Source organism: Elephas maximus, chromosome 17 (assembly GCF_024166365.1).
Source record: "Elephas maximus indicus isolate mEleMax1 chromosome 17, mEleMax1 primary haplotype, whole genome shotgun sequence".
Taxonomy (NCBI): Eukaryota; Metazoa; Chordata; class Mammalia; order Proboscidea; family Elephantidae; genus Elephas; species Elephas maximus.
This window is the reverse complement of record NC_064835.1, coordinates 77,497,551-77,524,289: the sequence shown is the minus strand read 5'-3', so window position 1 is coordinate 77,524,289 and position 26,739 is coordinate 77,497,551. Positions and strand designations below refer to the sequence as shown.

At 40.8% G+C, this 26,739-nt stretch overlaps 1 protein-coding gene across 3 annotated transcripts; it reads left to right on the top strand.

Moving 5' to 3' along the window:
• The first annotated feature begins 3,492 nt into the window (after positions 1 to 3,492).
• Positions 3,493 to 26,739, top strand: LOC126060137 (sulfotransferase 1C2). 3 transcript variants are annotated; one of them, XM_049856213.1, is made up of 9 exons: positions 3,493 to 3,663; positions 9,130 to 9,261; positions 12,070 to 12,250; positions 12,961 to 13,086; positions 20,656 to 20,753; positions 23,501 to 23,627; positions 24,341 to 24,435; positions 24,587 to 24,767; positions 26,399 to 26,739. In XM_049856213.1, the coding sequence occupies exons 3-9, from the start codon at positions 12,100 to 12,102 to the stop codon at positions 26,509 to 26,511; spliced, it is 891 nt and encodes a 296-aa protein (XP_049712170.1). In that variant the 5' UTR covers positions 3,493 to 3,663; positions 9,130 to 9,261; positions 12,070 to 12,099; the 3' UTR covers positions 26,512 to 26,739. The 3 variants fall into 3 exon arrangements, with proteins under 3 accessions (XP_049712170.1, XP_049712169.1, XP_049712171.1); XM_049856212.1 differs by lacking the exon at positions 9,130 to 9,261; XM_049856214.1 differs by lacking the exons at positions 9,130 to 9,261; positions 12,961 to 13,086.

Sequence of the window (26,739 nt, the reverse complement as noted above, 5' to 3'; positions counted from 1 at the left end):
ATTAGGCAAAAACATAACAGGAAACACTAACATAAATTTTGACCCAAAGAGGATCAGGATTTTTTCTTAATTTTGAGCACACATTCCATGTAATTTAAAACTTATTAAATAAACCTTTCCTTTATAGGATTTTTTTTTCCTCTCAAGCCATGCAGCTTGGTTTTTGACTCAGGAATTTTATTTTAATGAGAAGCTGAACCTTTGTCTTTGAAGCAGACTATACAAAGAGTATATTAACCCTTAAACTCAGGAATTAAAGAACATTTTTGTTATTTTAACAGTGAGCAACCAAATTCTTTGTTTTATATATTACTTAAAGTTAAAGCTCCTAATAATCTCATAAATTAAACCATTAAACTTTAGACAGATAAAATTTTGACAATATTAAATAAATTTCTTTTTAATAAATGTCTTAAAAGCTGTCTTTGTTCTACATCTTTTATAGTTGTCGTTGCTAGCTGACGTCCTGTCGGTTCTAACTCATAGCCACCTTATGTACCACAGAAGGAAACACTGCCCCGTGCTGTGCCATGCTCACAATCATTGTTATGCTTGAGCCCATTGTTGCCGCCACTGGGTCAATCCATCTCTTCGAGGGTCTTCCTCTTGTCCACTGACCCTGTACTTTACCAAGCATGATGTACGTCTTCAAGGACTGATCCCTCCTGACAGCTCCAAAGTATGTAAAACACAGTCTCATCATTCTTGCTTCTAAAGAGCATTCTGTTTGTACTTCTTCCAAGACAGATTTGTTCGTTCTTTTGGCAGTCCGTGGTATATTCAATATTCTCCAGCACCACAATTCAAAGACATCAATTCTTCTTTGGTCTTCCTTATTCATTGTCCAGATTTTGCATGCATATGATGCAACTGAAAATACCATGACTTGGGTCAGGTGCACCTTAGTTTTCAAGGTGACATCTTTGCTTTTCAACACTTTAAAGAAGTCCTTTGCAGCAGATTTGCCCAATGCAATGCGTCTTTTGATTTCTTGACTGCTGCTTCCATGGCTGTTGATTGTGGATCCAAGTAAAATGAAATCCTTGACAACTTCAATGTTTTCTCTGTTTATCATGATGTTGCTCATTGGTCTAGCTGTGAGGATTTTTGCTTTCTTTATGTTAAGGGGTAATCCATACTGAAGGCAGTGGTCTTTGATCTTCATTAGTAAGTGCTTCAAGTCCTCTTCACTTTCAGCAAGCAAGGTTGTGTCATCTGCATAACGCAGGTTGTTAATGAGTCTAATTGGAAAGTATTTTAAAGTAGCTACTGATAATTTTAACATTGTGATTTTTTATTAAGAAACCATATCGTAAAGCAGGTATGGAGCTTCCACTTCTCCCCGTCATTTTGGCACATCAGAGCACCGTTTCCCAGGTTTTCTCTAGTGCTCTAGCCTCTCTGAATCACTTTATCCTGTTTTTGACGCTTGTGATGAGTGTCAGCAACCACCCTAATGGGTTTTACTGGTTGATCTCTGCCTGAATTTTGTGGCTTATAGTGACCCAGAGCTCTTTGGAAATAGAATTGTCTCTTCAATGTTTCAAGCACCTGAATCTGGACACTAAACTGCAGTTCACCAAAAGAGTTAGTAAACATCACTCTTAACCAAACGATCAAGAAAAAAATCTAAGAAAGATTCTCCTTAATTGAGCAACCAGATTTCAAAACAAATATGCCAAGCAAACTTAAGAAAATATTAGAAAAAAGAACAAAAAGAATAAGTGAAGGCTCATTTTCCAAGGGCACTCACCCCATCAATGTTGAAGGGACATGAAGTGCAGAATGTGTGGGTCCAGAAGATAGGACCTCTTCTTTTTTTTTTTTTTTTGCCATCTTCTGCTCCACAATCCAGGTCTCCTCAAGGTTAAAGGGACTGCACTCTGGGATCCCTTGAACGTTCCCCATTCTCTGGATACATACTTACACACTCACACAACTTAATCTGGTGCACCAACGTAACAGGTACCTGAGCCTTTCATGCCCTCAGTAGTCAATTCCTCCCACTTCTTGGGACTCTTCTAAGGTCTTTCCTAGGAATTACCATGTTATTTACCGAATAATCTCAGATTACTAATCCCTCAATGGTCAATTTCTCCCACTTCTTGGATTCTTCTAAGGCCTTACCTAGGTATTTACCAAACAACCCAGCATCTTTCATATCTCCCACAGAGTCATCTTTTGGTTCCCACAGAGTCAGCTTTAAGAGCTGCCTTAAGGTCTCCAGGAGAAATCTCCTGATGGCACCACACATCGGGGCCAGTCTGTTGTCTGATCCACCTCAGGAACCAAACAGATGACTCCTGACTGGCTCATCAGAAATGTTACCGGGTGGAAATCCCAGGTTCTTGCTTGGCATGACTTGTATTGGCCAATAAATGAGAAACGGAGGAGGGAGAACAGGAAAGTCACCTTTATTTCATTGTACAAGGAAAAGGAGTCAGTCTGCCAAGGCAAGCTCCCCAAGGGTGAGCAGACAAGTTACTTTTAAGGGGTTTACGATTAGGGAGTTCATACGAGTTTTATCAGCAACATTCTTGATCATACTATGCAGCACAATGGGGTTTACATATAACCTCCAAGCAAAAGTAAAAACCAAATGCAAAGCTGGGGAGAAGGAAGCCCAGCAAAGGAAACAGGACTTTTAATGTAATATGGTGGAAGAGGAAGCCAAGCAAAGAAAACAGGATTTTTAATGCAACACTGTGGGGCCTCTGTCTGTTTGGGGGAAAAAGGAAAGAAAACCCAGAATTTTTGAGAACTTACTATGTACCATACAAAGTGTTTTCATTAAAATTGTTGCACTTAATCTTATAACACCAACTGGAAACAGGTACTGTCACCTACATTTCATAGATGTGGAAAGTGAATCTCAAAATAGATTAAAACCAAAGAAAACTAAACCTGTTGCAGTCAAGTCAGCTCAGACTCCGAACAACCCTATGGGACAGAGCAGAACTGCCCCACAGGGTTTCCAAGGAGTGGCTGGTGGACTTGAACTGCTGACCTTTTGGTTAGCAGCCAAGCTCTTAAGTACTGCGCCCCCAGATCTTCCAAAATAGGTTAAGGAGCCCGGAAAAGAAAGGAAACCACCAAAGGGGTGGGAATTTAATTGGAGTTGAATGCATCTAATCCTAGAGCCCACTTTACATTTTCCCACCATCCCATCCTGTTTAGATTGCACACTGGGCCTGAGGAGTCCTGGGGAGCATGAGAGCCAGGTTCTCTCTACATAAATAAGGTCCTCTGTATGCACAAAACTCTGGTAAACCAAGAAGAAGGAACAGAGTGAATTCTGGTATATTTGGCCTCCAGGTTTTTTCCTCCAAACAGCCCTTGACTTTGCATAACTAAAGGGAAGCTAACATTTGCAGACTGGGTAAGGCCACAATTGAGCAATCATTTACAGTTCCTCCTCAGGGCAGGTTACAGGGTTTGTTTCTTTTCAGTCAGAGCTCTAATTTACCACACTGATGCTAAAAGCCTCCCAAAGTGTACCATGACCTGCTCGATGCCCTGGCATACCTCTAACGCAGTGGTAATTTGAGCCTCTGCAATTGCCATACCAAGGAAATGCTACTCTGCTTCCTTGGAATGCACCTTCTGTATTCACTGACCCTTGGCCAGGTCTTTGGGCTCCTGATTTTCAGCTAGAACTTGAAGGTAAGAATATGGCTTAGAGAAATGTTATTTTCTTTAATCTTTAATATAAATAAAAAGAAAAGAACACTTGCCATTGAATAGACTGACTCATGACAACTCCATCTGTGTCAGAATAGAACTGTGCTCCGCAGAGTTTTCAATGGCTAATTTTTCAGAAGTAGAACACACCAGGCCTTTCTTCCCAAGTGTCTCTGGGTAAACTCGAACCTCCCAACTTTCAGTTAGCTGCGAGCATGTTAACTGTTTGCACCACTCAAGGACTCCATTATATAAATAATACTGATCAACTCCATTAATAATCCTAAGGAACCTAAAAAAAAAGATACCTGTAACTAATAGACACAGCCTAATAATGTTAGGCCTAGAAATGCAGGACCTCGAGGCAAAATTTCCAAAAGCTTCCATAATATCTCTCTTTTCCTCCAGAACCTTTTCCACAAGTTCTGCTACATTCTTCCCTGTCCACCCTGTCCTTCCCTCACAAGGAGCTCTAATTCTCTGCCTGAGGATATTTCTCCTTCCCTCAAGGGGCTTCCTTTTGTTACCGAAATTTCCTGAGTTAGAGCTGTCTGCCACAAATAGCCAATTCTTGAGACAGGGGTGAAGTGGGTAGCAAGAGCTTTATTAGATATACCGGTATATGGGGACAGAGGGGAATGATCTCCTCCTAAAGTCGTCTGTCTCACCAGACTACCGATGGGTTCGGGTTTTTAAGGGAAAAGGGGCCATAAGTTTTAGGGACTCGTGGAATGTGCGTTCTCTTTCTTCTGTTTGGTTTTGGTGGTCGTATCGCAAACATGTTGATCTTGTCCTGCCATTATCCCATCAGCTCACGGGGTAGCTGGCACCATTCTTCGTCTTATTTGACAGGCTTAGATCAATATCACTTGTTTTCCTCAGTCTTAGAGGAAACATTGGTTAACACTTAACCATTTGGGGAGCTAACATCAGGATCTTACCTGAAGGCAGGGATGGGCTGGGGGAGGGAAAGAAGAGAAAGAAGAAGAGAAAAAAGGGCTCAGGTATGGTTCAAGATACGGCTGAGCAGCCTGTTTCACTTTCCTCCAAGCCACTGCCTGAGACAAACACAGGGCCTGCAAAGGTGACTAAGACAAATCCCCATGCTGCAGTCAGGGTCCTAGACACATTAACAAATGATCGCAGGACAGTGGAGTAAAATTTACACACAAAATACTAAAGGAGCACAGGGGAAGAAATTATTTTTTCTGTCCATGGAAGTCAGGGAAGGCTTCACAAGGAGGTCCTTCGTGCCCACGCCCTTAATGGATGTAAAAGCTTCCAGCTGGTTGCTAAAGAGTCTATGTGCCCAGCTCTGCAAGAACAGGGATCGTGTGTTAATGTGGCTCAGCAACAAGGGCATAGGAATTCTGTGAGAATTGGAAGATCCCTCACTGCTCATTACCCTGTTGCCTCTACTATCCCGCCGCACCTACTTCCCTTAATATTTCTTCCCCTTTAAAAGAAACAAAAACCAAAATCTGTTCCCTGTCCAGTAGGTTACGACTCACAGCAACCCCATAGGACAGAGTAGAACTGCTCCATAGGGTTTCCAAGAAGCAGTTGGTGGATTTAAACCACCGAACTTTTGGTTAAAAGCCTGAGCTCTTAACCACTGCACCACCAGGGCTCCACAGAACAATTTGTTGTTGTTGTTAGGTGCCTTTGAATTGGTTCTGATTCATAGCAACCCTATATACAACAGAACGAAACACTGCCCAGTCCTGCACCATCCTCACAATCGTTTTTATGCTTGAGCCCATTGTTGCAGCCACTGTGTCAACTCATCTCCTTGAGTGTCTTCCTCTACTTTACCAAGCATGATGTCGTTCTCCAGGGACTGATCTTCCTGGTAACATGTCCAAAGTACTTGAGACAAGTCTCACCATCCTTGCTTCTAAAGAGCACTCTTGCTGTTATTTCTTCCAAGAGAGATTTGTTTGTTCTTTTGGCCAGACCATAGTAAATTCACTATTCTTCACCAACACCACAATTCAAAGGCGTGAATTCTACTTCCACCCTCCTTATTCATTCCTTATAATTGTCCAGCTCTCGCATGCATCGGAGGCAATTGAAAACACAATGGCTTGGGTTAGGCTCACCTTAGTCTTCAAGGTGACATCTTTGCTTTTTAACATGATAAAATAGAGGTCTTTTGCAGCAGATTTGCCCAATGCAATGCATCTTTTGATTTCTTGACTACTACTTCTACAGTTGTTTATTGTGGATCCAAGTAAAATGAAATCCTTGACAACTTCAATCTTTTTTCGGTTTATCAAGATGTTGCTTGTTGGTTCAGTTGTGAGGATTTTTGGTTTATGTTGAGGTGTAATCCATACTGAAGTCTTTGATCTTCATCAGTAAGTGCTTCAAGTCCTCTTCACTTTCAGCAAGCAAAGCTGTGTCATCTGCATAACACAGGTTGATAATGAGCCTTTCTCCACTCCTGATGCCCCGTTCTTCTTCATATAGTCCAGCTTCTTGGATTATTTGCTCAGCATACAGATTGAATAAGTACGGTAAAAGGATACAATCCTGATGCACACCTTTCCTGACTTTAAATCACGCAGTATCCCCTTGTTCTGTTCGAACGACTGCTGCTTGATTCATGTATAAGTTCCTCTGAGCACAATTATGTGTTCTGGGATTTCCATTCTTCAAAATGTTATCCATAATTTGTTATGAGCCACACAGTTGAATGCTTTTGCATAGTCAATAGAAACATCTTTCAGGTATTCTCTGCTTTCAGTCAGGACCCATCTGACATCAGCAATGATATTCCTGGTTCCATGTTGTCTTCTGAATCTGGCTTGAATTTCTGGCAGCTCCCTGCCAATATACTCCCGCTGCTGCTTTTGAATGATCTTCAGCAAAATTTTACTTGCGTGTGATATTAATGACATTGCTCGATAATTTCCACATTTGGTTGGATCACCTTTCTTGGGAATAGCCATAAATATGGATCTATTCTAGTTGGTTGGTCAGGCAGCAGTCTTTCAAATTTTTTGGCATAGACAAGGGAGCCCTTTCAGTGCTGCATACGTTTGTTAAACATCTTAATTGGTATTCCATCAATTCCTGGAGCCTTGTTTTTCACCGATGCCTTCAGCGCAGCTTGGACTTCTTCCTTCAGTACCATCGGTTCCTGATCATATGGTACCTCCTGAAATGGTTGAACATCAGTCAATTCTTTTCGGTATAGTGACTCTGCGTATTCATTCCGTCTTCTTTTGATGCTTCCTGAGTCATTTAATATTTTCCCTGTAGAATCCTTCAGTATTGCAACTCGAGGCTTGAATTTTTTTCTTCAGTTCTTTCAGCTTGAGAAATGCTGACTGTGTTCTTCCCTATCATTTTCTATCTCCAGCTCTTTGCACATGTCATTATAATACTGTATTTTGTCTTCTCAAGCCACCCTTTCAATTCTTCTGTTCAGTTCTTTTACTTCATCATTTCTTACTTTAACCTTAGCTACTCAACGTTCAAGAGCAATTTTCAGAGTCTCTTCTGACAACCATTTTGGTCTTTTCTTTCTTTCCTGTCTTTTTAATGTCTTTTTGCTTTCTTCATGTATGATGTCGTTGATGTCATTCCACAGCTTGTCTGGTCTTTGGTCATTAGTGTTCAACATGCCAAATCTATTCTTGAGATGATCTCTAAATTCAGGTTTTTTTTTTTTTTTTATATATATACTCAAGGGTGTACTTTGGCTCTTGTGGGCTTGTTCTAATTGTCCTCAGTTTCAACTTGAACTTGCATAGGAGCAGTTGATGGCCTGTTCTGAACTTGGCCCGTGGCATTGTTCTGACTGATAATATTGAGCTTTTCCAAAGTCTTTTTCCACAGATGTAGTCGATTTGACTCCTGTGTGTTCCATCCAGTGAGGTCCACATGTATAGCTGCCGTTTATGTTGGTGAAAAAAAGGTATTTCCAATGAAGAAGTCGCTGGTCTTGCAAAATTCTATCTTTTCATCTCTGGCATCGTATCTATCACTGAGATCTTATTTTCCAACTATGATCCTTCTCCAGCATAGTTTCTATCACCAAGACCTTACTTTCCAAAAACCAATCCCTCTTCTTTGTTTCCAACTTTTGCATTCCAATCACCAGTAATTATCAATGCATCCTGATTGCATGTTTGATCATTTTCAGTCTGCAGAAGTTGGTAAAAATCTCCAATTTCTTCATCTTTGGCTTTAGTGTTTGGTGCGTAAATTTGAATAATAGTCATATTAACTAGTCTTCCTTGTACATATGGATATTATCCTATCATTGACAGCATTGTACCTCAGGCTAGATCTTGAAATGTTCTTTTTGACAATGAATGCAATGCCATTCCTCTTCAAGTTGTCATTCCCAGCACAGTAGACCATATGACTGTCTGATTCAAAATGGCCAATACCATCTCATTTTTCAGGATTTCCAATTTTCCTATATTCATACTTCATACGCTCCAAATCCAATTATTAATGGATGTTTTCAGCTGTTTCTTCTCATTTTGAGTCATGCCACATCAGCAAATGAAGGTCCTGAAAGCCTGACTCCAACCACGTCATTAAGGTCAACTCTACTCTGAGGAGGCAGCTCTTCCCCAGTCAAATTTTGAGTACGACAAAGTGACAGACACGTGGGGAACAGACAATATAGTGGAAGGCATATTAGACTAGACATCTAAATTATTTAACTTTGCTGTCCTCAGACACATGGAGTCCTGGTGGTACAGTGGTTAAGAGCTTGGCTGTTAACCAAAAGGTCGGCAGTTCAAATCCACCAGCCACTCCTTGGAAACCCTATGGTGCAGTTCTACTCTGTACTGTAGGGTTGCTATGAGTCGGAATTGACTCAAAGGCAATGAGGTTTTTTCTTTCTTTCTTTTTTTTACAGGTCCTTAGATGTAGCAAATTCTGACAGCTCCTCTTTCTCTAACCATCCCTTGAATGTTGCTGTCTATAAAGACTCCATTCTTAACTTCAAGTACTTCACAATATTGTCTTCCTAGGGTTACCATAGCAAAGTCCCACAAACTGAGAATCGTAAAACAACAGAAATTTATTTTTTCACAGTCAAAATATAGAAAGTGAGGAATGATCTGTAGCTGCTGTAAAAAGAGAAGGAAGAACACAATGATTGCCAGACAGTTAAGTCAGCATAAACATTAAGAGCACAATCATGATGGAGGGTCTCTGGGTTGGAGGGTCATGGGTTAGGCATTAGCTTTGTTTTTGTTTTGTTTTAAACAGATATTGTAAGTCCTACACAGGCTCACAAGTCCACTTGTTTTGATGAGGTTGTTCTTGTTGCAGAGGTTCTTCTGGGGGCGGTACAGGTTTGAGGCAAGTGTGATGCACTTTGATGTTTTCAAGTTTAGCTGTTGAGTTGGTAGTTAAAAGAACAGTGTGCAGTCCAGTTCACTAGGGTTCAAGGGGCTCTGCTTTCCACTTTTTCAGAACTTGGTCACCAGACTGGAACGGGTGAAGCAGGCATCAACAGGATATTTCAGATGGCTGAGAACATACCTGTACATAGAAGATAGGACACCAGACAAAGACAACAAATATTTTCAGAGAGTGAGCCCCCAGGTGACAGAAACCTGAGTATTGGTCAAGGGCAAGTTATTTTTAAGAAATTATTTTCTATACGTAATTTTGAAAAGGCTCAATTTGAGCCCACTCGGGGGGCAACCCGTACCCACAAGAGGGCTAAGGGCAAACCTTGGGGCTAGGCTATCTTTGTTTCTTGACAGATTTTGGCAATTTAGTTTTCCAGTATGTGATTCATCTTTCCAACTTTTCCACTTGACTGTGGTCTCCAGGCTGAGTGTAAGTTCCAGCTGATTCCTAAAAGTCTAGAGACTTCTTGTGTAGTTTGTGAGGTGAAGTGAGATCCATTGTCACTTTCAATCATTGCAGGTAGGCTGAATCTGGGAATGATTTTATTAAGTTTTGTAACTTCTAATGCTTATCTGTTTTATAAGGGAAAGCTTCTACCCAACCAGAAAAAGTGTCAACGAACACTTTTATAATTATAAATTTATAATTGCCAGGGGTCTTGGTATGTCGGTGAAGTTGACTTTCCAGTCTTCTCTTTAACTTTGTCCTTGATATTGGATTCCCGTGGTAGGGGCCCATTTGTTTTGGGTTGTTTTGGGCACATATTTGGCAGGAATGCTGGATGGCTCAATGAAGGTTTTCTCCAATAATGTATTCAGAGACCAGGCTGTAAAAGGTTTCATGCCCATAAAGGGTTGAACGATGTGCTTCACAGAGAAGGGGATCCATCAAATGTCCTGGAATCATAATCATGGGTATGATTCCATCCATGAAAATCTACTGTTGCTCCTCATTAAGCAGCTTGTTTGAGATCTCTTAATGTAACTTGGAGTTGTTTCTGGAAGTTGTAGAGAAGGGATTAAAGTTAGCTGTCTACTAACCTTTGAATTCACAGTTTACTCGGCAGCCCTCTGGTGGCTTTGCTGGCTTTAGCATTGCCTGAGACAGTATCAGAAGTTCCCTTTTGATGTCCTGGGCAATGCATGACCAAAACTTCTGGGGGTATTTTCACAGCTTCAAGTAGGGCTAAAATTTCTATGGCATACTTAATGTCTTTCCAAGTTGATGTTAAAAGGCCTCATTCTTTTCAAATGGCATGAGGACGCAGGACTAAGAAGGCAGACCTGGAATCCATATAAACATTGGTTGCTTTACGGGCAGCTATTTGGAGGTCTCTAGTGAGAGCAATTAACTCTGCTTTCTGTGCTGAGGTTTCAGGCAGAAGAGGATAAGCTTCAATGACAATGATATCCTCCTTATATTTGGAATCTCTCCTCCCTCTTCTGCCACATCTCGCTGACCGGCTCTTCTAATCTTCTCTCCCACTTTTCATACCTTTTTGACTACATTGGGCCCACTTGGATAATTCAGGACAATCTCTCATCTTAAGTTTCATATCCTTAATTCCATCTGCAAAGATCCTTTGCCATGTAATAAAGCATATTCACTGGTTCTAGGGATTTGGGCATGGACACCTCTGGAGGACCGTTATTCTGCCTACTTAAATACACATTTGAAAAAGACAGAAATACATCAAAATAATACAATTCCTGTGTGATGGGCTTTTTCTTTATACACTTGACCTTATTCCAAATTTTCTGCAATACTGTATATGCATTATACTCATAATTATACTCATAAAACCTCCTAAAGTTGTGAAGAAAGAGCATGGGATTGGCAGACAGACATATGTTGGTTGGAATCAAGGCTCTGCCACTGATTAGCTGGGCAATCTTGGGCAAATTATTCATCAAGTAAGCCTCAGTTTCCTCACATTTATAAGCATAATAATTATTCCTTCTTAATAAAATTCTGATATGAATTAAAGAGAAAAGTTTGTAAAGGATCTAACATAGAAGACTTGTAAGAAACATTAGTTCTCTTCCCACCTCCTTCCTAAAGTTGATCACATCATGTTGCTCCTGATAGTTGCCATCAAACCTTACTTCCAAGGCACCTCTGGGTGGGTCTGAACGACCAACCTTTCAGTTAGTAGTCCAGTTCTTAACCATTTACACCACCCAGGAACTCCTGATCATACCATGATCTCAGGAATATGGTTCAAATCCTACCACCACCCATTTGTTAGTGAAGGCTTACGTGTTGTTATGATGTTGAACAGGTTTTAGCAGAACTTCCAGGGTAAGACAGACAGGGAAGAAAACCTGGCAATCTACTGCCAAAAATCAGCCAATGAAAACCCTACGGATCACAATGGTCCCATCCATAACCAGTCATGGAGATGGTGCAGAACTGCTCAACATTCCATCCCGTTGTGCATGAGGTAGCTATGAGTTGGAGGCCGATTCAAGAGCACATAACAACAGCCAGAGACTTTTCTGATGCATTATAAATACAACTGCTTCTTATATTAGAAATGTTTCAGGAACAATTTGTCTTTCATTTTCTGAAAACATAGTGAGTCTCCATCCTAAAGGGCTCAACTCACTTTGTGAGCAAAAGCCAGCATGAAAACGGGCCTTGCTAAGCAGGGACACCTACTTCTGTCACTCATTCCACAGAGAGGCTGGGGAAGATCCTTTTAGTCAATTTCCAACCACCATTTACTGTTACATATTCTATCAGGCCCCTTTCAGCTCTAAAGTTCCATCACTCTTTTTATGCAAGAGTTAAAATCAGTTAAAGTATTTAAGGCCCTAAGCCCAGCGCATGGTAAATTAAAGTGTTCAATAAACGTTAAACTATTAGCATTATCATAATTAGTAGTAGCAGTAAATGTCTTCTAGAATCTGAGTAGACAGCTATTCTGAAGTAATAGTGGCCCATTCTTCCTGCTTTCCTTATTTCGTGCATTTAAAAATTCCTCTCTATTCTTAGCCCCGTGGACACCCTCCTCCCCGAGACAGTATGGCCATGACCACAGAGTTGGGGGAACAGAAGCAGCTGAAAGAAGTGGCAGGGATCCCTCTGCAGGCTACAACTGTGGACAACTGGAGCCAGATCCAGAAATTTGAGGCCAAGCCTGATGATCTTCTCATCTGTACCTACCCTAAATCAGGTGACTGTGGGGAGCAGCAGCGAAGACCTCTGACCTGCTGAGTCAGCACGGGCTTCTCACATTAACTTAGAATTCCCCTTGATGGGATGTTTGCATTTATTCAAGAAAGTGTGCTCCTTCCTCTTGTTCGAGGAGGGTGTTTGCTCTCAAGATACCGAGTAACCCCGAGGTTAGCCAGGGACAAACCTAAGGGCTTCCCAGGACCCAGCCAGGCTATGCTCTGGCCTGGACTGCCCTTGGGTGGATGCACGGTGAGGCTTTGCTTCTGCCACTTCTTCTAACAGCTGTCTCCAAGGTAAAAAAGGAGAAAAAGGAATCCCAGTCCCTATGGAGACCCAAGGAAACCCTGGTGGCGTAGTGGTTAAGTGCTACGGCTGCGAACCAAAGGGTCAGCAGTTCAAATCCACCAGGCACTCCTTGGAAACTTTATGGGGCAGTTCTACTCTGTCCTATAGGGTCACTATGAGTCGGAATCGACTTGACGGCACTGGGTTTGGTTTTGGTTTGATGGAGATCCAAAATCCATCTCCAAAAGGATGAGCTTTTCCTGGACAGATGTCCATCTGTCATGGCTCACAGGATCCTGACTTAGGGGAGGCTGTAGAAGCAAACACCAGTCATTCTCCAAGTTTCCTCTGATTACTCAGGACACTTCAGCGGCAGATGGTTTAACAAGTTTTTGCTTTTCATCCTTTCCATCTGGACCTCAGGGACAACATGGATTCAGGAAATTGTGGACATGATTGAACACAATGGGGACGTGGAGAAATGTCAGCAAGTGATAATTCAACACCGCCACCCTTTCATTGAGTGGGCACGTCCACCCCAGCCCTCTGGTAAAAGCTCCTATCACACTGACCTGTCTCCCTTCTTTCTCTCACTTCTCTCTCTCTTTCTCTGTCTTGTCTCTGTTCTCTCCTTTCTTCTGATTCTCTGTCTCTTTTCTTTCTGTCTTTCCTTTTTCAATTTCTCTTGTTCTTTCTCCTTTTCTTCTCTCTTCTATTCTTTCCTTCTATTACCATATGTTTCTTCTTTTTTTCTTTCTTTTCTTCTCTTTCAACACATTATCAAAGATTTTTTGGCAAAAATGAATCACCAAATAAGGATATAGATTAGAGTCAGATTCTTCCTTATTTTCTTCTCAAACACTTCCCCTGGTCACGTGCAATTGTAGAATACACAAAGCACAAAATTGTTTATGAGCAATTTACACCCCACTTTTCTCCTTACCCCATCCCATAAAAGCCTGATACAACCAAGCAAGTGTCTGATAATCCGCAAAATATGCATTTGGAGACAATTATTTCTGTTCAGTAAAGTGGCCTTTTTTAGGTAATGCTCATCTTGGATGTTTACCAAAAAACTAAGCTCAGAATGACAATCCAGAAGGTGAAAGAAGCCATTCCAGGTGACTGGACGCTACAGGAAGTATTTTGCAGAACAAACATTGGAGAAAGGCTTACTTCCCTGTGTTTCAGCACTGCACAGACCAGTGTGATAGAAAACTGGTCATCTTGTAGCTACGAGCTGTGAAAACATAGTCAGTGCAACTCTAGCATTAAAGACTGGGGTAATTGGTTGACGGGTCTTACAAAGCTCTGACAAATGTCCTGAGATAGAAAAGTTCCTGAGAGGATGCATATAAGAAACTTGTAACCTGGGCAAAGCTGTGTCTCCAACTTAGAATAAACTTGAGACTTACCTGCCAGCCTATCTGACTCCTCTGGCTCTCTTAGTTCCTGACTGTCTCCCAAGTCAGTCCTTAACTAATTGGCCAATAGCTTTGCAATCCAGTACCTGGCCCCGACCCTGCTCTTCACTATCTCTGTGATTCCGATCCCATGTACAGTCTAACCTCTGCTTGCTTAATTATGATCTCACTCCATGTGTAACTAGGGCCTTCAATTTTTGTTTGTGTCTGGTCTTCTGACCCTCGAGTAGCAAGATGGCATCATGGCTAAGGACTAACTCATAACTCATTGCCATTGAGTCAATTCTGACTCACAGCAACCCTATAGGACTACCAGGGTTTAAATTATGACCCTACCACTCACTCCATGGCCTTTACCAAGTTATTTAACCTTTTAGTTTCCTCATCTACAAAATATGGGTTGAATTAGTGACTACCTCAAAGGATTTTTGTGAAGATTAAATCAGTTAATATATGTAAAACTTTAGAACTGCTTCTGGCACATAGTAGATACTATCTAAATGCTGGGTATTATTAATTAACCACCTCTTTAAAAAAAAAAATTTTTTTTTTCAGGATAAGTTCCTTACCCCAGGACCCCATGTGTTCTTGAATCATACACACCCAGATTTTGATCTTATTTGTACATTCTGTCCCTGTCGCCATTGTTTTGCCTCTGACAATTTGAGAGATCAAAGAGAGAGAAAAAGCCTAAGCAAGATTTCTAATGAGGTATTCTTGGTAGTGTGGAGCAGAATTCAATCACTAAGTCAGCACAAGAAACTGGACAGAACTTCACTCAACACCAACAGCTACAGCATTATGAGAAATGAGAGTGACCAATAGCCCAGCATAACAAGTCAGATAGAAGCCAAGATGGTTCCTGGTGGACCAAGTTGCCCTGTGGCCAAAGAAGTAAGAGATTACAAACAGCTACAGCTTTAGGGTCTTTACAGCCACAAACAAACAAATTCTGGGTGGAGACTCAGCTGCGAAGTGGTTTAGTTTCAGAGTAGATAATCCCTAAACCACAGAGGTAAGAAATACCATTAAGCAGAGGAGGGTAGTTTCTAAAATACACTGATGTGTGTTAGTCATATATACCAACCACCTTAAGAGGGAATCTGGGATTGGATGATTAATGTACAGTTAAAAAAAAAAAAACTGCTGACACAATTAAAAAATGGACAAAGCACTTGAATAGACATTTCTCCACAGATGAAATACAAATAGACAATAAGCACATGAAAAGATGCTCAACATCATTAGTCATTAAACCAAAACCAAACCCAGTGCCGCTGCTGAGTCGATTCCAACTCATAGCGACCCTATTAGGGAAATGCAAATCAAAGCTACAATGAAATACCACTTTACATTCACTAGGATGACTGTAAGAAAAAAGGGGGAAAAAACAGAAAATAACAAGTGTTGGTGATGTTGCTGAAAAAATGGAACCCTTGTGCATTGCTGGTGAGAATGTAAAATGGTGTAATCTCCGTGGAAAAGAGTTTGGTGGTTCCTTAAAAAGTTAAACATGGAATTCCCCTATGACCCGGCAACTTCACTCTTAGGTATACACCCACAAGATACGAAAACAGGGACTCAAACAGATGCTTGTACACCAACATTCATAGAAGCATTATTCACATTCGCCAAAAGGTGTAAATAACCCAAGTGTCCATCAAGTGAAGAATGGAGAAACAAAATGTGGTCTATCCATACGATAGAATATCATTCAGCCATAAAAAGAAGGAAGTTCTTAGAGATGCTACAATGCGGATGCACCTTGGAAATGCTGTGCTGAGTGAAATAAGACAGATACAAAAGGACAAAATTGTACAATTCCCTTCATATGGAATATCTGGAACGGGCAAATTCATAAAGACAGTTGATGATAGTTACTAGGGCTGAGGAATGGGGGTGTGGGGAATTATTGCTTAATGGGTACAGAGTTTCTCTTTGGGATGATGAATAAGTTTTGGAAATAGATAGTAGTCATGGTTGCACAACATAATGTAATTAACGCCACTGAATTGCACATCTAAAAATAGTTAAAATGGCAAATCTTATGTCATATGCGCCTTGTTGTTGTTAGGTTCGGTCGAATCAATTCCAATTCATATCGACCCTATAGGACAGAATAGAACTGTCCCATAGGGTTTCCAAGGAGTGGCTGGTGGATTCGAACTGCTGACCTTTTGGTGGGCAGCTGAGCTCTTAACCACTAGGCTACCAGGGTTTATAATATATATACATACAAAAAGAAAATATATATATTTGTTCTTTTTGAACATATTCTCATACAGTTACAGCTATGATATCTTTATCATTGTATGACTGTAACTGGTTATAGGTATGAGATTGAAGGAGGACTGGAAATATAGAAACCCTGGTGGCGTGGTGGTTAACAGCTACAACTACAAATCAAAAGGTCAGCAGTTCAAATCCATCTGGTGTTCTTTGAAAACTCTATATAATATATATTATATAATATATACTATGACAATAAAATCAAAAGCAAACATAAAACACTGGACACCATGGTGTGGAACTGTGCCCTACTTATTCAGTTTCCCACTCAGCCCTTCTTCCCCTCTAATATCTACAACTAGTTACAGTCATTCAACGATAAAGATATCACAGCTGTAACTGCATGAGAATATGTTCAAAAAGAACAAATATCTGTGGGTTGTGTGTGTGAACTGTATATACATACAATCTAGGAATAACCAGTTCAACAAACATTTATATTCTGGGCCTCACACTACAAATAAGACTCCATAGTTCTACTTGCCCTCAATAACTTTATGGTCCCATGGAAGAGACAAATGCAGATTATACAATTACATCTATCAGTGGAGGCTTGTGTGTTGCTATGATGCTGAACAGTTTTCAGAGGCACTTCCAGACTAGAACAGACTAGGAAGAAAGACCTGGAGATCTACTTCTAAAAAATGAGCCACTAAAAATCCTACAGATCACAACAGTCCCATTCTGTTGTACACAGGCTTGCCATGAGTCAGGGATTCGACAGCAGCTAACAACAACAACATGTTACTTGGAAGTTAGCATTGAGCAATAGTGGGGTAGGGGAGGGGGAAGCATACGGCCAAAGAACAATTCCTAGAGAAGGTGATACCTGAAAAGATAAGTTCTCATTGCTATTCTTAAGTACAGGTCTATCTCAAAAATTCCCTGGAAGGCCAGAATCATGTTCTATTTAACTTTGTACTCCCACATAGCCATATCCACAAATATTGGTTTAGTAGGCAATTGCTGAATTAATTCATCCCCCCACAGCCATATGTCATGTGGCTCAAGTTCAGGGCGAAGCTCCTTGCACAGATCATAAAGGCAAACAGTGACTCCATTCATCCCCGTCTTCCCCTCCACGTGGCCTTGGGAATGAAACTGTACCCTGAGGAAGGCCTGCACTTCTCAACCTGGAGTCTAAGTGGCCACGGCAATGTGCAAGGGAGAAGAGACAAAGCCAGTGAAATTCCCAGAACATTGATTTGAGAGAGAGAGAACACAGATAATTCACATAACTTTGGAAACACCGGTGGACTGTTTTAGGTGAAGTCCCAAACACACAGCATCCTCTCTGCCTCTCCTGTAGCAGTTCTTCAGCAGAAAAGTCTGGCGCTGTGGCTAGACCAGGCCTTCCAGGAGGGCTGGAAGAGGAGGGGTGTTGTTGCCTGCTTGTTACCAGTGGGAAAGATGATTGGGAGCCTTGCAAAGACTGTGAAGGCTGGATGTAGACTAGTCTCCCCAATTTGAAGACTAAGCCCCTTTTAGACAGTGGCTAGCTGCTGCCCACGAGGCATTAAATCAGTTGTGATTTTAAAAAACGACGAGAGCGACTAGCACCACTAGTACCAGAAGGGACGTTTACAAACCTGAAGGTCAGACTTCCTGACAGAAAATCTGGGTCTCGTTCCTCAGGTTGGAACTGACAGTCTAATTCCACCTGTCCTTTGCCTTTTACCCTCTATGCCTACTCGTATTTCTCTCATATTTTCCATCTCTTTGACACTGTATATTGTGTTTGTTAAACCCTATTGCTATTTTTCTTTTCACCTATGTCCTATTTAACCTTTTCATTGTGGGCTTTCACCTGGAGGTGTTTTATGAATGTTCCCAGTCTTTTGGATAGTCTTTTGTTCCTTGCCCATGTTTTCAATTCTCTCTTTTATTTCTTTAAACATTTTAAACCTAGCTACATATTCTGTATCAAATCATTCCAATTACTGAGGTCCTTGGGGGTCCAGTTTCCCCCTTGGATGTTTTTCTAATTCTTGCTCCTAGGGCTTGTTTCCTCATCCATTTTGTAATTTTGCATTGAGGGCTTTTGTTTCTCCTGCTCTTAATCTCACACCTGCCTTGGAGCCTTTCCAGTCAGGAGTAGTTTAAGGTAATTTCTGGACCAAGCAGGTACTGTAATTTCAAGACCATGCAGGACAGGGTTGGGTTATGAGTTCTCAAGGAAGCCCGTTTTTTCTGCTCCCAAAACCAAGACAGAAAAAAAAAGAAACTACCCTGTCTCTCTCATTCATTCACTGAGGTTATAGGCATTTGAGTTTTTCAGCTTAAGCAGAGGTCTCAGTTCCATCTCTTCACCTTATGAAACCCCAAGGCCTGGTCTCCTACCCACAGGCAGTCATTTTAAGGAAGACTGTAGGTTGCGGGTGGAGGGGAGGGGAGCCTGGTGGCATAGTGGTTAAGTGCTACACCTGCTAACCAAAAAGTCTGCAGTTTGAATCTACCAGGTGCTCCTTGGAAGCTCTATGGGGCAGTCCTACTCTGTCCTATGGGGTTGCTGTGAGTCAGAATCCACTCAACGGCAACGACTTTTTTTTTTTTTTTGGTAGTTTGCCGTGTTGGCAAACATCTTCAGGGCAGTTGACATGGCAGCCTTAGTTCACCTCTTCTCCACTGAGGTTCTCTCTTGATTTTTGGCCCTGGGGATGTTGTTTCTTTTCTGCTTCATAATGCACTTAAAAGGATATTCACTGTGTTTTAATCAGCATTTGCAAGTGTTTTATAACAGGAGAGTGCCTCATAGTATCTAGTCCATCATATTGCCAGCCTGGAGAGACTCTTGAAGAATAAGTAAGAACTAACCACGTGTACAGAGTGCAAAGAAGGAGGAAGGATTAAATGTATTCCAATGTTGGGAACTTTCCAAAAAATAAAATAAATAAAACCAAAGGGATTAGAATGAAGCGGATCCCCTCACTATCACCTCCAACTTCTCCTCCCATACTCTTCCTCTCCCCTCCCCCCACACACATACAGCTTAGGAAGCAGACTTGAAAAGCCACTGGAAGTACTAGAGAGTATTCAAGGTTTTCAGGTATAAGAGTAATATGGTCACAAGCTGCTTAAAAGCAGCAATCATTTGAAGGTACTCACCAGCGCTTACATCTCAAGGCGTCAGGTACTGAGAGACCTAGGCCCTACCAATTGCAAGCGTGCGTCCTCATTCTCTTCACTGGAATCTGCAGAGATTCCCACTCCTTCTTAGGTGCAGGAGGATAAACCTACTCAGCAATGCTCAGACATAAACGAAGAACGCAGAGGGAAGTGGGATCAAGCTATTAAAAAGTCAACAAGCGGCAAGAGTACTCCCAGAATGAGAGGCAGGAGTATGGAGAGGAATCTTTTCAGTAGATTCCTTTCTCGCCCCCTCTCCACCCCCACCCATCTTTGGAAAACCAGACACTGCCAAGAGAGGGCCTCACCCATCAATCACCTCAGCCCAGTGCTCAAGAATCTGTAGACATTGTTTAGGATATGAGACTGTCACCTTCCAGACCCTCATGCCACACCAGAGCTGGTGAGGAGGAGGTCAGTGTAGGAGGCTGTTACCTAGTATAAACTGTTGATATCGCATTAAAAATAAAATACCATTTTATGATCAGTTTTTTTATACTTTATGAAAATACCCTCTTCCATTTGGCCAGCCTTCCTGACCCTTTATGCAGAAGGGCTTTGTACCTATCAACTACGTGTCAGGGTCCAAATTAAATAGTGTCATCTAAGACCCATCAATATACTCCGGGTCCTTGCAGCTATTTTAATTCTCAGCTACTCTACTCTGCTCACTCCCTGGCATTATTTGCATAAACCTCTGATTCCTACACTGTTGCATGAGCTACTTAGAGAACAAGGACTGTGTCTTCTTTATCTTTGTTGCCTTTTCCCCTAACCTCGGTTTAACACAATGATTGCACTGAGCAATGCCTAATAAACATTTTAAATGAGAGAGTACAAATCACGACTCACATGCCATCAAATACATATATTTTTAAAAATGAAACAAATGAATAAAATACTTGCCAGTACATGTGGCAATCTGCTATAGAACATACCAGAATTTGAACTGGCTTGTTGTCAAGAAAGGCATGGTTGCTGGTCCTGGCTGGCTTTGCCTCAAACAAAACGTCACTTGCCCATTCTCAGTTTCTGTCTCCATTCTTAAAAATGACAGGGTTAGAGTAAATTAACTCTAAGCTCCCCTCCAGCCCTCAAGCTCTGTGACTCCGAAAAACTGAAGTTAATACAAGTACTCCCATTGTGAAATCCCAAAGAAAAATTATAAGACAAACCAAAAGATAGGTAGGTGATAGGATATTCTGGACAAAGCCTAGAACATAAGTTCCTCAGGCGGTACTTATGCTATGCAGACGTTTCTTCTTGCCTTATTTTACAGGTGTGGAAAAAGCCAGTGCAATGCCCTCTCCAAGGATACTAAGGACTCACCTTCCCACTCAACTCTTGCCACCATCTTTCTGGGAAAACAACTGCAAGGTAACAAAGAAACAGTTTACTCTGTAAAAAAGGAGAGAAAGGATAGGGCTCAAATGCTGAAGTGTTGGGAAAAAAAAATGGGAAGGCTCCTTAAATAGAGCAGAGAGGAAAGAGTTAGTGAGAGAAAAACATTTAAGATTTTTTGAAACGGTCAACAGATGGAACCTTGTTCTTAAAAGGGACACTCAGCCTCAGCAACTAGTAGACTGTGGGCTCTCCACAGCAGGGATTTTATTTTATTTTTTCTATATTCTAGTGACTAATAAGTTCCTGGCATACAGAGGGCATTAAAAACATGTTTGCTGAAATAACAAATGACTGAAAGACCGTGGAAGAGAATGGAATCGAGGGTACAAACTGAGATGTTAGCCTTGGTTAAAAAAAAAAAAGAGCTGTGCTGCTTCCTCAGAGGTGGGAATGAAAGGAAAAGGATTCATAAAGATGTATTTCTGGGAGAGAAGAGTGAAGTTGAGAGGGTTTACATCAAATGATCTGAGTCTTTCGGTACAGTTGTATGAGGGGAAGAGAGCTTCCATCTCCAGGATTATGACAGACTAGATACCCTGAAACCCTCTTGCTATGAAACACCTAGGAATGACACAAAAAATATAACATTTATGTAACTGATATCAAAATAAAGTAAGAGAAATTCCTAAGTTCCAAAAATGAAGAGGAGCTAAAATTCAGAGAAATAAGTTGAGACGACAGCTGTCCTAGAGGAATTTGATGACCTCGATAATCAAGCTTTAATGACTACACAGGGAAGTGTCAATTCCTAGAGCACAAGAAACAAGAAAAGTGAAAAACTGAAACAGACCATCACACACACTCACGTAAATCTGGGACCACTAAAGGACGATATCCTCTGGGTGGGAAACAAAGGCATACCCAATGAAACCTTTCTGTTTTGATCTAGGCTCTCAACTCTCCTGAGAATATGTAACCACAGGTCTCCTCTCTCAACAGTTTGAAACTCAAATTTGCACTTCTTGCATTGTCCAAGAAACTGCAAGCTGAGAAATCAGCATAAAGTGGTCGGTCCCAAGTTGTCACTGCCCACAAGATGCCTGGCAAAAACATACACAAATTTTCTCAGGAAGGACATGGCTTCAACTTGTGTTCCATAAGATTCCCAAATGAGCTTGCCATTCAAAATTACGAAATGCACAAAGCAATAAGCCACCATGAATGAGGGTCTGCAAAAAGAATGGTAGAATTAGACTTCGATAATTTCCTACAATAAATTATCAGATGCAGGAAATAAAACACCTAAGAATGTTTAAATTGTGTAAAGAAATGAAGGACTGAATCAAAAATAAAAGAAGTAAAATACTATTTTTAAATATAATTATTAAATAAATAGAGCTTCTATAACAAACTGATTGACACAGTGGCTGCAACAATGGGCTCAAGCATGACAACAATTGTGAAGATGGCACAGAACTGGACAGTGTTTTGTTCCGTTGTATACACAGGGTTGCTGTGAGTCGGAACTGACTCAAGATGGCACCTAACAATAACAACAATAATTGAAAGAAAATATGTAATCACTGAAAAAAACTCAAGGATAGGTTAAACTGCAGAATAGACACAGCTGAAGAGAGAATTAGTGAACTTGGAGAGGTAAATGGGATGAAAGTTTAAGGAGAGGAGAAAGGCTTGTGGCTGGTGTTGAGAAATATGATAGGGAGCAAAAAAGATTTTAAAAATGATTATGAAGCAGCAATGAAGTAAAAGCCAGAGCTATTAAAAAACTTACATTTTTAAGTTGCCCAAATCAACATTTTTTTACCCTTTTTTCATTGATGCTTTGGAAAGTTGGAGAAGAAAAAAATGGGTATTAGGACTTGGAAAACAGGAATGGGAAAATCAGGTTTTAGAGTAGGGTTTCTTCTCAACCTTGGCACTATTTACATTTGGGGCTGAATAATTTGGGGGGATGAGGCCAGTCAGTGCATCGTAGGATATTTTGGCAGTATTCTCATACCTGGCCTCTACTCAGTAGATGCCAATAACAACTCCCCCAATTGTGACAGCCAAAAATACATCCAGACATTGCTAACTGTCCCCTGGTATATAAAAGTACCCGCAATTGAAAACCATAATTTTAGAGTTAAAAAAAATAAAAAGCAGTGCATTGAAATGGCTGGCCATGAATCTGAGATAGTCAGCGAAGCCATGTTGGAATTGACAGCGTTAGACAGAATATGAGTTGAGTAAATAAGAGTCACAATAAAAGAAAAGGTCATATTTGGTTTAAGTGAAAGACTGGGAGGGTAGAAGGATATGCGGTTATGTTCAAAATGAAATGTAAAGAGGTATTTTGCAGGTGCAGAGCTGAAGTAATTGAGGTTAAGAGGCCAGGGAAAAACAGTAACAGCTATTTTCTTGCTCCATGGCCCAAACTCTTAACAATGAAGCCACACTGCTTCTCAAGGAAACCAAGATGAGAGTGGCAGAAAGGTCACCAGCATTCATGCAGAAGTTTCTTAGTCTGGTAGCAGGTCATAGTTCCTAGGGAAAGACTGTGCTCCTGACACCAAGGAGGCAATCAGGAGTCAGGATGGCTACTGTGACCTGGTTAGAAATAAAGAGCAGGCTTAGCAGAGAGGGACGTCAAAAAAGGCTAAGTCACATTGCAAACTCAGGGAACTGAGCCAAATGTGTAGGATGTATCGACCTAAGTGAATTCTGTAAAAAACATAATTTTTTATACAATTTTTCACCCACTTCTTCTTACCTCAAAGTTCCTTTATGTAGCTCGAAATGCCAAAGACTGTATGGTTTCCTACTACCATTTCCAAAGGATGAATCAAATCCTTCCTGATCCTGGTACCTGGGAAGAATATTTTGAAACCTTCATCAGTGGAAAAGGTAAAGGAAATCCTTCACACCCTGGGTTACTACACTAACTTAGGCTGAATCTAAGGAATCACATGTAACATTTTGGTTCCTTAGAATATTGTATGCCTCATTAGAAACATCCTACCATAGACTGGGAAGTTCCTGGGTGCTGCAAAGAGTTAACAGTCTCAGATGCTAGGCAAAATGTTGGAGATTCAAATGCACTCAGATGTCTGGCAGTTTACTTCCCAAAAATCAGCCACTGAAAACCCTATGGAGCACAGCTCTACTCTGACACACACTGGATCACTATGAGTCAGAATCAACTTCATGGCAACCAGTTTGGTTACCAGATTGTGACTAGGCTGGCTGCACTCATAGTGTATCCCCACAGCCCTTAGCAAACATTTCGAACTCAAATTGAAAACCTTTATTCTGGTCACTCAACCTATAGATTGACCCCCATTTCAAAGCATACTTCCTTTCCCAATATTAGGGCATATGTGATTGCACATATTAAACGTGAAGCTACTTTAGGTAGCATGTTGGGGCAAATTATCCCAGAGTCTGGCCCAATCTATATCTCCCTCAAAATCAAACAGATCAGGACTCTAGGGATTTATCTGATTCAAAATTTGCTTTTGTCTCTCTACAATGCACTTCAGGGAAAGAAAATTCCTAATTATAGAAATATTTTGTATAATCTCTATGTAGACTGTTCTTTTTCTTTATGTTGGTTACAGTGCCTTGGGGTCCCTGGTTTGACCATGTGAAAGGATGGTGGGAGATAAGAGACAGATACGAGATTCTCTTCCTCTTCTTTGAAGACATGAAGAGGGTAAGTAAAGGCCCCTCAGAAGAAACCACTTCAGAGTCAGATACAAAAAAATCCAAAACTGTTTCAAGGCTATACTTCGAGAAGGGATTCCTGAAGAATTTAAGTATGTCCTTCTGATATCTTTTTCCATTCCAATTCAATGTTACCACAGAATCTAAAGCATGAAATTCAGAAGGTGGTGCATTTCATGGGAAAGAACCTGGATGAAACTGTGCTGGATAAAATCGTCCAGGAGACGTCATTTGAGAAAATGAAAGAAAATCCCCTGACAAATCGTTCTACAGTTCCCAAATCTATCCTGGACCAGTCCATTTCCCCCTTCATGAGAAAAGGTTGGTAGGACCTATTTATCAAATACTCAGCTTACCTAGTAACATGCTCCCTGCCTCTTAGCAAGAAGATATTGGCTTGTTATTAATTCTAAGACAATACATTTTGACTATTCAAAAAAATATGTTGCTAATGATCTAATGTAGACCGCAGCTCTCTGGAGTACTGCTCTGGGGTATGTGGTTGCAAGAAAATGAGAGTCACTGGAGCTAGCCGAAATAAGAGGGGCTTCTTGTGAAGATTCACATGGGGCAAAAAGGGAAAGGGAATCTTGTAGATAGCTAAGAACAGGAGCCACTATTGGTCCAGACCTTACAGGGACCCCTGTGTCTAAGAAACTCAGGACCTCAGCAGCAGGAGGTTGTGGCTCTTTGCTCTAGCTTTCCACCGCTTATATGTTTCAGCTACTCTCCACGTCTGGCATGTTTGTCTTTCTCAGCTGACCAACATTCTGACTCTCTACAATATATACCTTTTCTCTATTTCATAACCTCTTCTAACTTAGTTTCTGCTCAGAACTTGGTCTTGACCATGACCCAAATTCACTAAATATCATGATTTTAATTACAACAACTGCTGAGAACTGCCTTATTCACTTAATATTTCTTAGTTCCAAATCCCAAAAGAGGAATTCTGAAGGATCTGCCTTAAAATTTTTTAAGGAGAAACCCCCTTTTTTTTAAGTAAAAATGTAATGCATGTTGAACTTCAACCAATTCTTTTTGGTACAGTGACTCTGTGTATTCTTTCCATCTTCACTGTTTTTAGTGGTCTCATACCACAGTATGCACGTATCATAATTTAGTCAAATATTCCCCTAATGATAGACACTATTGTTATTGTCATTTCCAATTTTTTTGTCTTTATGAATAATGCTACAGTAAACATCTTTGTACATATGTTCTTATGCCCTGATACTTTTATTTTTTTTAGAATAGTTTTCCAAAAGAAGCATTGGTGGGACAAAGGGTATCCCTTCCCCACCTTTTGTTATTATTTTAATAATTACTGCCTGGTGGAAAATTGTATCTGATTCATATTTTCAAGTACACAGATCCTAAGTGTACAGTTCTACAAATTTTGATAAGTGTATATATGCATATTGCCAGCACCCAGTCACGATATTAAACATTTTCATAGCCCCCGAAACTTCCCTCTCATGTCCATTTCCAGTCAGTCTCTAACCCCAGAAACAACCACTGTTCTAATTTCTATCACTATAGGCTGATTTTGCCTTTTCTTGGACTTTGTATAAATGGAATTATGTAGTATGTACTCTCTTGGGTCTGGTGTCTTTTGCTCAACACAATGTTACAAGATGCCTCCATGGGCTGTGTGTCAGTAGTTCATTCCTTTTCATTTCTGTGTAACAGTCCATCCTGTGAGTGTACCCAGTGGGACGAGGTCATCCCTTGTTCACCTGATTTGGAAGCCCACCCCCGCAAAGGGCACCCTAATTCTTCTTCTCAAAGCAGAGAGCTGCAGGTGGATTGGTGTCCACTTGAAAGAGAAGTTGGGAAAGGCAGGCATGTTGACAGGTCATGTCCAGAATGGGCATTCCACTGATTTACTAAGGACCACCAAGTCTTTCCATTGGAGCATGACTAAATGACCCCTTTCTGGTCTCTCTTAGGAACTGTGGGAGACTGGAAAAACCATTTCACCGTGTCTCAGAATGAGAGGTTTGATCAAATCTATAGGGAAAAGATGGAAGGAACCTCAATAAAATTCTGCATGGATCTCTGAACAAAACCTAAATAAAATGTAGAAGCTACCTTCAATCCTTCAGCCTCAGCCAAAAGAAATTCTGAGCAGATACTGTGAATGTATACATACTACAAACTGTGTCCGTGATTGTATTAATAGTATGTAACAATTTCCTTTTTTTTAATAACATGCCTAATGCTTACTTTCTCAACTATTGTCTCCAAAGTAAAAAATAAGATGGCTTAATAAACTAAGCAAAATAAAAGA

Coding starts and splice junctions, on each gene's coding strand:
- LOC126060137 (XM_049856212.1), top strand. CDS start 12,100: ATGGCCATGACCACAGAGTTGGGGGAACAGAAGCAGCTGAAAGAAGTG. Junction 12,251..12,960: donor CTGTACCTACCCTAAATCAG/GTGACTGTGGGG, acceptor TCTGGACCTCAG/GGACAACATGGATTCAGGAA. Junction 24,768..26,398: donor TTCCCCCTTCATGAGAAAAG/GTTGGTAGGACC, acceptor GGTCTCTCTTAG/GAACTGTGGGAGACTGGAAA.